The following is an 11,682-nucleotide window of genomic DNA, read 5'->3' on the forward strand; positions in this document are numbered from 1 at the left end:
GTGTGGAGAGAGACTCCTGTCTACCTGTTTTGCTCTCTCAGCTTTGGGTCTTCAGTTTGGTAGAAAGGCACCGTTACCGTTGTGTGGCACGTGTTGACCTGAGGAAGAGAAACAAGGCTTTCTTCACCCGAAGGATGGAGTCTGAGGGGTGCAGCCTGCCAGGTGTGTGTGCTCCTTGGGTCTCCTGCTTCCCGTGTCGGACAGGTAGGGTGTCAAGGAGAGGTGCGTCATTGGGAGAAGCCTTCCTTGACTTTGGAGGACACCTGTGAGACAGAGTGGGGGCTGTTGTGTGGGGGGGTTGCGGGGGAATTGAACAGAGGGACCTAAGCCACAGAGTTGACCGCGGCAGTGGGGACCAGTGGGCACAGGCCTTTGAGGGTTCAGAATGGTGATCTGAGCAGAGTGCGGTGTTCCCCTGCCCCCAGTGTCACGTGCACCTTCACCTCCACCTCACCCTCCTGCCACCCGCAGGCCTTCTCTGGTCCTGCCATGCTGAGCTCCTCCCACCCTGTCCCCAGAACACTGTCCCTCGGCCACGCATTGCACACAGAGCAGGTGCTCTGCTGGGAGCCCGTGTCCCTGTGTGGTCAAGCTCTCATTTCCACAGACCTGCTGTCTGTGCAGGGTTCTTGTCGCTATTCTTCTTTTCCTCTGAGATTTTTGTAGGTGGCTGTAAACTGTTTCTTTATGTATCAGGTCAGAAATTACCTTTCCGATAAAAGTACTTTTTTAAACCTTGCCTTCATTATTTGTCTTATAAATAATACACTCTTATTCTAGAGGTAAATCCTAAGATTGTCTTGGGAAATGTGAAATTAGCTTCTATGTCGACCATCTCTTCTTCTCCACTCTTTTTTTTTTTTTTGTTCTGTGTTTGAAATTTCATTGTTCACAGACTTCAGGATGGAAGATACATTGTTTCTGTTTGATTTTTTTTAAATGATACTTAGAATGATTTCTCTGATTCTTGATTTGAGGTATTCTAGCAATTCATACCTGTGGCAACCTCCCACTAAGTCAGTTGTCTGCCTTTCAACTTGGTCAATAAGCCTAATTTCAGATTGTCCATGATTCTGTTCCCTAGAGGAGAGTCAGCGCCCCTCTAGGAAGATGCTGGACCAAGGAGAAGAGGCTGAAGCAGCCCTCCCCATCCTGATGCTGGCAAGCTGCTACCTTCCACGCCTTCTAGATGCTGGATGTGGAGTGTATGTATGGCAAGCTGGGCCAAAATCATGAAGAGAAACCTTTATTTCCCTCAGGTGAACAGGGCAGGGTGCTGCACACGGCAATTCCAACTATGCAGGAAGCTGAGGCAGGAGGATTGCAAGTTTGAATCCAGGATGGCAACTTAGTGAGACTCCATCTCACAATAAAAGAAGAAAAAAGATAGGGTCTGGGGTGTGGCTGGCCAGTAGAGGACTGGCCTAGCCTGTGCACAACCTTGGGTTCCATCCCAGCACACAAATTCCTTAATTTCGTGTTATGTTTAGTTTTGAAGAATGAATAGAGCAAAGCCAAATCACTTTTGCCTCTGATTGGGTGCAAGCTCTCTTAGAATTGCATATTTCATTTCTAGGAACTGGTAAATTTGGTTTGATTTAAGCCTCTTGAATAAAAGAAATTAGATGGTTTCAATTCTGCTCACCAAAATCTAGGCAAATCTTTACCTCTGTAAGGGCTCTTTTCCTTAGAACGAGGCATGGTAATCATAACTCATTCTGACTTCTCCTTTTCCTCCACGTGTGCATGTATTATACATTTAAAAGTAATCCCTTGTGAATTTTACTTATTTATTTCTGTGCCGGAGAGCAATATGTGGAGGCCTCGTCAGTGACTAAATGATACGTAACAGCTGTACTCACCTCTCCCCTGAGACCCTGTGAGATAGCTTAGAGATTACGAATCCCACGAAGCCAAGCCTCCTATCTCCTCTGGATGGAGTGGGAAATGAGAGGTGGGCAGCTTGCCCAATGGCCTTGGTCCTAGGAGTCCAGAACTCCCTGCTGGCCTCATCCATTGGGACCAGCAGGCTCAGGAAGGCAGGCTGACCTTGTGTTCCAGTCTTGGTTTCTGGACCAGAGGCAGAGGGTTCCTCCTGTCCTCCTCAGAGAAGGGGAGCACCTGCAGGGCAGGGCAAAGCGGGAGCACCCCAGCTTATGCTGTTGGCAGGACCTGAGGGTCTGGACGGTGGGAGCAGGAGCCGGGTGGGAGGGCAGATGCTCCAGCACTGAAGCCAGGAGCTGGGCTGCACCCTGACAGTGGGCAGGCCAGAGCTGTCTGGGGGACATCAGGTGGGCTCTGACTGGGACTCACACTCTGCCTGCGAGCTCTGCACTCAGGGCTGTTGGTTTCCTCTCTGAACTTGCCTCCTCCTTTGCTGTAACCACGAGTCTGTAATGAGGGTCAGACTTAGGTGGGGCCAGCCTGGGGCCACCTGGGGTCACTTGCCTCTAGGAGATGGCTGGTGGGTGGCCATCAACCCCACAGATTTCAAGGTGCAGGTAGGAATAGGATGAGCCCACCGACTGCAGTGTCCATGCACACACCTTCTGGGTGCCCGCAGGGGGCACGTGCTGCCCCCATGTGTGGAGAAAGGGCAGCAACACCAGGAAACACGTGGAGCTAATCTTGAGGGAGAAGTTCTGCTGACAGTGTTCCTCTTGCCTTAAAGCAGCCTCCCTTCTGAGAGCAGCGCCTGCTTGTGGATCGCAAGTTCAACTGGTCTGTTCATATTCCACCTGGCAAGCTTGGAACTCGAGCATGCATTACACTTCAAAGGTAAGACAGAGTTCAGTCTTCTCTGACATCGTCTCTTACACTTGAGGGTTTCTTGGAATGACATGAGGGGTGGTGAAAGTTTAGGGGTGCAAGCCTACCGCTCAGGTTTGAAGGTCACTTTTATCAGAAGCAACGTGGCTCCTTACCTGTGACTTCTGTGTTTCTAACCCAAAGGACACTGTTTCAGTCCTGCCTTTCCGGACCGTCTGGCAGAATCAGCACCTGTGGTGTGCCCCTCCCCTCCCTCCCAGCCCCTTCCCTGCGTTGCTCAGCCTTTCTGCACCCTCTGTGCTGTGTCCCGCCCTCTTCTTCACATGCACCAGGCTCCTGTGCACCCCCCTCCCTGCACACACATGCCCTGAGTACTGCCAGCTCACAGACCCCCGTCTCCACGTGTTGTCACCCTGACCTGAGGCCCTGTCCTTCCTGTGCCCAGCAGGAAGCAGTGGCACTTACCCAGTCCTGGCCTCCGCCTATCTGCAAGGTGGCCGCCCTGGCCACTCTCTCCTCTGCACTTAGCCCGAGAGCCTTCTTAGAGGCCCACTTGATTTGGTCCTTCTGAGGCTTCCGAGGCGTTCAGGGTGGAGTGTCCGTTCCTCTGCTGGGTCCTCCAGGGCCCCTGGGTCTTGTCGAGTGCCCCAGGTCATGGCTTTCCTGCTGTCCTCAGAATCCTCCAGACTGCAGGGCGAGTGGATCAGTTCAGGCCTCTTCTCCACTGACATCGTCTCTGGATGTCAGTGGAGACGTGACATCCAGAGACCCCGACCCGTCCCTCCTGTTCAGCGTCAGGGCCACTTGCTCAGTCCTGGGAGGTGGGTCCTCACTGGAAGCTCCCTTCTCCTCTCCAACACTCGCACAGCCTGTTGCGGCTTCATGCTTGTCACTTCCTGCCCAGTGTCTGGTTCTGGGCCTCATGACAGGGAGGCCCATCTCCTCCCTGGCCATGTCCCTGGCTACTGGTGCAGGTAACCAGGTGGAATGGGTGGTCTGCCAGGCTCGGTTCCCTGGCTTGCCACCTAAACATTGTCTCCTTGTCTCTGCTGCATGTCAAGACTTCAGGTGCCTCAGCGTCCAGGTGGCTGGTTCCTGCGCCGTGACGAGCCAGGCTGCTGACCACAAGGTCAGTGGAGGTCTCACCCCCTGCTCCTGCCAGGCGCATCTCCCGCAGCACTGCCAGCTGGCATGGCACAGAGACTGCCCCGAGTTGTGCGTGCTGTGCAGCTGCACGCACCTGTCGAGTGGCATAGCTTGGCCCACGTGCAGCAGGCTTGACGTGGAAAGCCGTGCTGTGAGGGGGGCCGTGGATGTAGACCTGCGGTCTCCTTAGTGTCTGGCCATGTCATTAACTGTGTCACAATGCTGTCCTTCATAGGCCTTTTGCCTGCTCACGTCCATGTTTGGGAAGAGAATTGCCATACTGGAAGTCAGCCTGGATACTCTGGTGAGGTCCCAGCAGGGCCCTGTCCCCGAGAAGGCACTGTCAGTGCTGGCGAGGTACAGTCTGCTCGAGGGCGATGTCCCCATGTGGGTGTTGATTGTGTTGATCAGTGAGCATTTTCCAGATTTGTTTCTCTTTGGTACCAGGGATTAAAGCCAGGGGTGCTTAACCACTGAGCCACGTCCCTAGCCTTTTTCTTTTTTATTTTGAGACAGGTTCTCACTAACTTGCTTAGGGTATTGTTAAGTTGCTGAGGCTGGCCTCCAACTTGCAATCCACCTGCCTCAGCCTCCCAAGTCACTGGGATGACAGATGTGTACTACAATGCATAGCTAGATTTCTTTTTATGTTAAGAAATAAAGGTAAAATTTAGTAAATACTCAGCCATTCTAACCCTATGTGAAAGGAATTATTGTTCATACCATTGCTTCTTTTATCTTATTGAAAATGAAAAGATTCATAGTTTAACACAAAATACTATTTTATTTCAGAATAGAATGCAGATTATAAGATAGCACATTTATTAAAAATATACTGAATTTTCCTTTCAGAACAAAAATAAGCTTGATAGTTTTTATTCCAAATATTGTAGTTTTTATTTCTAAATATTGTGTGTCCTTGTCTGTGTGAATTAATCATTTGTTACCATACTTATTGTGTGTTCCATTGAGCAATTCCATTTTATCCTTGTTTGCTTTATAGCCTGGCTTTATTTTTGTTTCAGCTCCTGTGTTCTACCAACTTCTCCCCTGTATCTTGGAGTTGTTAAGGGGAAAAGTACTAAACCTTCTGGTCAAAAACAATCTGGTTAGTAGAATACACTCTAAAACATAAAAGTGCAAAGCTGATTAGGACGTGCTCCGTGAGTCCTGCCTCTCAACATGCCAGTCGGTGTGCTGTCCTGCCTCTGCTGCTGCCCTGCCTCTCTGGAGTGGACTGCACATCCTCTGTGGCTGGGCAGGTGTGCGGTGTCTCTTCCTGAGCTGTGGTCCTTCACAGGCATTCAGAGGCTGGCTTCACATGGGAGGTTGTGTCTGTGGCCAGGGCTGGGTGCACGTGGAGGGTCCCCAGTGACCACACGTCCTGCTAATCCACCCTGCGCACTCCAGCATGTGTTTCCCAGACAACCAACCATGATGTAGTTCTATCCAAAGAAACTGTGATCCCTTGGTCTCTTGTATTGGCCATACCCTGATTCATTATTCTTGATTGTCTAAAAAATGCTTTTTTATGCCTTGGTTCTTAATAACCTACCTGTTGCTTTTTTTCCAAGAAAAGATTTGAAAGTTGCTTTCATTTGAGAGGCAGGCTTCCCTGTGTCCCAGTTCTCACTGGGTAGGAATCACTGATATTCTTTTTTTCCCTTCAATGTTCAGTCTGAACTCTTAACTCAGTATTGTTAAACGTCTTACTTGGCCTGCTTAAGACAGTTAAGGCCCTCAAACAAACCATGTTTATGTTCTGCTCACAGACACTGCAGAGATGGCTCGCACTGTACCCTCCCCTTGCAGGAAGCTGTCCCTGGGCTCTGCCTTCTGACCTTGGCTGTGCCCATGTGTGCCCCAGGCCTGGCTGTGGTGGACACCCACCTTCTTGGTATTTCTGGGGGCTCTGCCCCTGGAGCTCCCTGTTCTGAAGAGTAGGAAGTCATGACATGGCTTTCCTCTGCGGTGGGCAGCCCCACTGTGCTGACTTGGCTCCCTGCCGTGTCTGAAGAGCTCACGCATTAGGTGTGCTTGGTTTCAATGGGGCATCATTTGGGGTGTCAGGTTTGAAATGGTCAGAACTGAATTTCTTTGTAAAACAAAGCAAAGCAAAACAAAGACACCTATCACTTAATATTATGCATTTATCCATTTTCTGAAGCTATTTTATAATTTGTGCAAAATATTTATCTTTAGAGGCTGGGGCTGTGGCTCAGTGGCAGAGCGCCTGCCTCGCACATGTGAGGCCCTGGGTTCCATCCTCAGCACCACATAAAAATAAATAAATAAAGATATCGTGTCCACCTACCACCAAAAAAATATTTTAAAAAAATTTATCTTTAACATCAAGGAATAAATTTACGCAAAAGTAAATAGTTCTGGCAAAATTGTTTTTCATCTGAGAGCATTTTTGAGGTTTGCAAGTATTTGTGGTAAGTTCATGTGTTGCTGGTTTTTTTGTGAAGCACGGGGAGGGTGTCTGTATGTATCTGTGTGTGTGTCTGTGTGTGTGTGCATGTGCGTGTGTGTCTGTGTCTGCGTGTGTGTGTGAGTGTCTGTGTGTGAGTGTGTGTGTCTATGTGTGTGTGTCTGTGCATGTGTGTCTGTGCATGTGTGTCTGTGTGTGTCTGTGTGTGTGCGTGTGTGTGCGCGTGTGTGTCTGTATGTGTGTGTGTCTGTGTGTCTGTGTGCGTGTGTGTCTGTGTCTGTGCATGTGTGTGTCTGTGCGTGTATGTCTATGCGTGTGTGTCTGTGTCTGTGCGTGTGTGTGTCTGTGCGTGTGTGTCTGTAGGTGTGTGTGTCTGTGTGTCTGTGCGTGTGTGTGTGTTAGAGCTTGGTGAGGAGCTCCACTTCTGTTAGAAGGCACCAGGTGTCGCCGTAGCCAGGCTTCCTTGGTGCTCTGTGCATGGACATGGCAAGCAGCTCTGTCCTTCTCCTAGAGAGGCTGTGTGCGTCTGGGTCCTTAGTAGGAAGGCCGTGCTTGTCACTGATGGACAGACGCTGCTCCCAGACACTGCTCCCAGGCAGTCTCCTTCCCTGCCCGCAGCCTCAGGGCTTCCTTCCCACCTGTGCTCCAGCCACGACTGGAAGCAGCACACCACAGAAGAGCTGGCATGGTCCACGAGCGTTTGAAGGGCACCTTTGAAGGGGACTGTGTTCTGCCCATGCAACTGAGTGCAATTTAAGGAATGAGAGGGAACTGTCCTCAGTCCTCATTCCCGTGGTTAGTCTTCTCTGGCTGCTGTGTGGGCCTGCACTGCACCATGCGGCCTCTCGACTGTGGTCAGAAGCTCCTCTGGTCTGTGTGGACTTCTCTGTTTTAAGAGACTGTGGTCTTTCTGTGTTCACAATGAGTCGTGGCATTGAATATCTGCTGCTTCTCTAATGTCTTCCCACAGCTGTGCAGAGTGCCGTGGGGGACCAGCCCTTGGTTTTCCACGCCAAAGTCAGGTCGTCGGGTTACGCATTGCCACCGCGGTGAGTACAAAGCAAAACCGTGGCCCTGCCTCAGACGTGGGTTCAAATATGGACACAAATGGGTCCTTGAGGGTCCCATCATGGAGAGGGGCAGGGTTCTAAGCAGGAGCTGTGAGGTGGTGGTGGAGACCCCAGAAGGTCTGTCCCGGCAGTGGGGGGCACTGCAGCAGCGGAGGTTTATTGGGTCAGCACTGTGTACTGAGCCCCTCCTAAGCCCACCCACTCTGGTGAGTGAGAAGCTAGGATGGGAGCAGGAGGAGTGGGGTGCTGGGAGTGGTGTGGCCCACCAAGGCTGACAGGGCCTTTTTCAGAACTGCAGCACTGGAGCATTGAGGTTCAGGTTGTTCAAAGCCGAAGGGAGAGGTGCTGACTCTGTGGGGTTCACAGTCAAGGAAATGCGAAACGCAGGATGCCTAGACTACAGCTGAGTCTCGCGATCCCCTGGCCCCTCATAAGCCTTGAATTTCTCAAAGGCAAATTGTCTTTCTTTATTGAATGTAGACACCCCCTGCCAAGTCTGGACCCTTTACTTGTCCTTCACATAGTGACCAGAGCAGCCCTGTTACCTGGAAGCACCCTATACGGCCCCTTTGCTTAGAGCACATGGCAGGCCTTGGCTGAACGCCCCTGCCTTGCCAGACTGCTGCCCTCGCCTCCCTGCTCCCTCCAGTCTCCCTGCACGCCCACCTCCACACCCAGGGCCCTGCTCAGGCTTCATCTGGGCCCAAGTCCCAAGCTTCCCTGGTCTCAGTCTCTTCCACTCCATGGCCCTTTCCTGCATCACTCTTTGTCTTTGGCCACAACTGTTTCACTTAGTGTCTGATCCGCAGACCCCTATGCTTGGGGTGACACTTGGCACCTCAGCTTCTCTTATATGACACTTGTAAACGGGTGAGTGGTGGGTGGATGGAGTAAGATGGAGACACGGGGATCTGGGTAGAGAAATGGATGGGTGAAGATATGGAGAGGGATGGAGAGAAGGCTAGATAGAGATGTGGATAGATGGACAGAAGGATGATAAATGGATGGGTGGAGGGTTAGAGAGAGGATTACAGATGGCTGGACATATGGACCAATGGGTGGGTAGGCGGAGAAATGTAGGTGGATGGGTGGAGATGTGGATGGATGGGTAGAGAGGTGAATAAGGATGGAGAAAGGGATGACTGATAGGTGGAGGGATGGATAGGAAGGGATTGTGGATAGATGGAGATATGAATGGATGGATGGAAAAATGGAAGATGGATGTAGAGATGATTGGATAGAGGGGTTGATGAATGGAGAAATGGACGCATGGAGGGAAGAGTAAATGGTTGGATGGATGGATAGGAAGGGATTGTGGATAGATGGAGATATGAATGGATGGATGGAAAAATGGAAGATGGATGTAGAGATGATTGGATAGAGGGGTTGATGAATGGAGAAATGGATGCATGGAGGGAAGAGTAAATGGTTGGATGGATGGTTGGATGGATTCTAGATTTGTGTCTCAGCAAAATTATGCATCAGCCCATGTCCCTAACCTGTGGGTGCCTCAGTGCCTGTGGCATCTGTGACATTGAATGTGGACTCCTTGGGCCACTGTTTTGAGGCATGCTGTAGATGTGGGGCTGTGTGCTGGAGCCCAGGGGAAAGAGGCAGGTCCCAGGTCATGGTGTCCTCAGTGCCTTGCTGCAAGTTGAAACCTAACAGGAGAAGTTCAAGGTAGCATTGCAGGATATTAGAAAGTTCTGGAGATGTGCAGCAAGGTGACATCTCTGAGGTGTGGGATAGAGGGACAGATGGAGGAAGGAGGAGCAGGAGGCAGCTGAAACTATTCATGCAGGTGTGTACATATTCCTTCTCCTGTAATATGTAGATCTCTTAAGAAATTTAATTCTAAAAGTGACTTGTAACCATTTTCTTTCCACAGTGTCACTATGTTTTCACCAAAGACTAACATCAAGAAAGATGGTAAAAGATCTTCAAAATGCAAGATCAATTGCAAGCGGTATGAAAGTTAGTGAATGCCTTCCAAGTAAATTTAAATAACTTAGATGTTTAAATGCTCTATCTGATTTTTCTCAAACAGGTATAAGACTGTTTTTTTCAGCTTTTTCATCTCTGACCTGATAAAAACAACTAAGAGGAGGAAAAGTTTATTGGGGTGTAGGGTTTCACAGCTGGCCAAGTCCATTGTTGTGGTCCTAAGGTGAGGCGGGATATCAGGGGCAAGGGCCAGTGGAAGACGGCTGCTCAGCTCATGGCATGGTCAAGAGGGAGAGAGGAGAGGCAGGAAGGGGCGCTCTTCAGGGCACACCCCGCAGCCCACTCCTCCTGCCACACTCCCCCGGCCCCAGTCACCCCCAGTCAGTCCCGTTCCAACGAGTCCATTCAGGTGTCACCTCTCACCGTGCAGTCATTCCACCTCTGGACACGCCCGCATTAGCAGGACGCCTCACACCTGAACCATGACGAAGACCTTGTGCGTGTGTCAGTATGTATGCAGACACGGGCCTCTACTGTGCATCTGTGGGTGCCCTTCTAGTCGAATTCTTCTGGTGTTAATTTTCAGACACACTGCTCTTCTTACACCGTGACAGTTTTGAATATTTTATGCTTTGTTAAAATTTAGTTTTAGAAGAGAGCTGTGGCTGATGATTAATCCTGATGAGCATCCAAAATCGGAGCAGATGAAACTAGCAGCTGAAGAGCCACTGCTGTTTCCAGTGGCTGCTTGATTTGGAAGTCCCTTCTGCCCAGCAGGGCCAAGCCCTGACCCTTACTCTGACTCACGATTGGGTGTGCAGAAGGAAGAGCTGGTCCTCCTAGGCTCTTTGCAGGCTGGGCCCTGACGGGAAGAGGGTATGGGTGTCAAACTGAACATCGTTTTAATGTGCATTGTATTTGCATTTGGGCAATCATGTTTACAGAAATGCTTCAGAACACTGATTGCTTACTAGCATGTGTTAGCTGTACATTTTGGTGAGGGTTAGTGTGGGATTTAAACACATGATCAAATCCAGCCTCCATTATCCACCCTCCTCACCTGCTTCTTTCCAAATGCCAGCAACATTTTTGTACATTTAGGTCAACTTTTCTTTAAACTTCTATGTGTCAGAATAGGCAGTATTTGGATTTGTGCCTCTGGATCATTTCACTTCATTTCACCTCCAGTTCCATCCATTTTCCTGCAAATGACAGGATCTCTTCTTCTTTATGGCTGAATGATACTCCATTCTGTATATATGCCACATTTTCTTTTTCCATCAATTGGTCAATGGGCTCTTGGGCTGGTTCCATATCCTGGCTACTGGCAGCAGTGGCCCCATGTCCCTGGGCATGCGGGCATCTTTCTTGTGAGCCAGGTGCCTTCTGGGCTGCTGCGCTGCTTGTCGGTCCAGTCTCAGTCTGGAGGCCCCACCTGCCCGCCCCCCAGTGCAGAGGGCCCTTTGCTTCATGTCTTCACGGACCTTGTTAGTTTATGTTTTGATAACAGTGTTCTAATTGGAATGGGATAGTATATAATTATAGTTTTAATTTTGAGTTGTATTTCACTAATGGCTAATAATAATGAGAATCTTTCATAGATCTTTTAATCTTTCTTTTTGTTGGTTATTTGTATTTTTTTAAGAAGAGTCTTTAGAGCATTTGCCCATTTTTAAATCGGATTATAAGGTTTTCAGATTTTTATATTCTGCATCTTGCTTCATCCGTGTTTATTGGTGTGTTCTTAAACTTCTGCAACCCCCTGCGTGGTGGTGTCACGTCAGAAGGGGATCCAGCGTGTGCTGCAGCAAATGCGTCTGACCACAGAAACTGTTCCGCCCAGTGTGAGGCTCTGCACTGCTCTTGGGTTCTTTGGGCCAGTGTCTCTCTGCAGGGTGCTCCTGCTTTGCAGACTGAGCCAGCTGTCCCTCCTGTGGCTTTGGCCCTGTGCGTGTTCTGTGGGGAAGTGAGATGCAGTGCTCCTCAGCCTTGGCCAGTGCAGGCAGGCACTTGTGGAGAGACTGCGCTGTGTTGCAGTAGGAGGGGCAGGCCGGCCCAGCTCCTGGGTGTGCTCCTGGCTCACACCAGTGGTGCTGGGTTTCAGAACCATGTGCTTTCACATAGTAGTCTGTGTTTTCCGCCCACCTACTCGTGCCATGTGTTTCCCTCTGTATTTCTGTAATAAATGTATTTGGGTAGTTTTAAGCCCAGTCCACTGTGTGGGGACTTAAGTGGGTGAGGGACATGACAGGGGCACACATGCCCTGAGGAGAGCCAGTGGAAGGGCTCTGTGTGTCCTGTGGCCACGGCCTGCTGGGA

At 50.1% G+C, this 11,682-nt stretch overlaps 1 protein-coding gene across 17 annotated transcripts in view; it reads left to right on the top strand.

Annotated features, from left to right (window-relative positions):
- Wdr27 (WD repeat domain 27) overlaps positions 1 to 11,682 on the top strand; it is a 199,069-nt gene that overhangs the window by 25,099 nt on the left and 162,288 nt on the right. For 14 of the 17 annotated variants that reach the window (XR_013424649.1, XR_013424650.1, XR_013424648.1 and 11 more), the window contains 8 exons: positions 42 to 162; positions 1,085 to 1,205; positions 2,672 to 2,778; positions 3,831 to 3,898; positions 4,151 to 4,272; positions 4,941 to 5,023; positions 7,320 to 7,398; positions 9,308 to 9,385. Coding sequence is in view for 6 of the 17 variants with exons in the window: in XM_078018657.1 (XP_077874783.1) it covers positions 42 to 162; positions 1,085 to 1,205; positions 2,672 to 2,778; positions 3,831 to 3,898; positions 4,151 to 4,272; positions 4,941 to 5,023; positions 7,320 to 7,398; positions 9,308 to 9,385 (779 nt within the window). In the remaining 11 variants the exon portion in view is untranslated. The remainder of the gene's footprint in view (positions 1 to 41; positions 163 to 1,084; positions 1,206 to 2,671; positions 2,779 to 3,830; positions 3,899 to 4,150; positions 4,273 to 4,940; positions 5,024 to 7,319; positions 7,399 to 9,307; positions 9,386 to 11,682) is intronic. The other 3 variants (XR_013424652.1, XR_013424656.1, XR_013424657.1) reach the window with 3 other exon arrangements.

The sequence above is a fragment of the Ictidomys tridecemlineatus genome, chromosome 8 (genome assembly GCF_052094955.1).
Source record: "Ictidomys tridecemlineatus isolate mIctTri1 chromosome 8, mIctTri1.hap1, whole genome shotgun sequence".
Lineage (NCBI taxonomy): Eukaryota > Metazoa > Chordata > Mammalia > Rodentia > Sciuridae > Ictidomys > Ictidomys tridecemlineatus.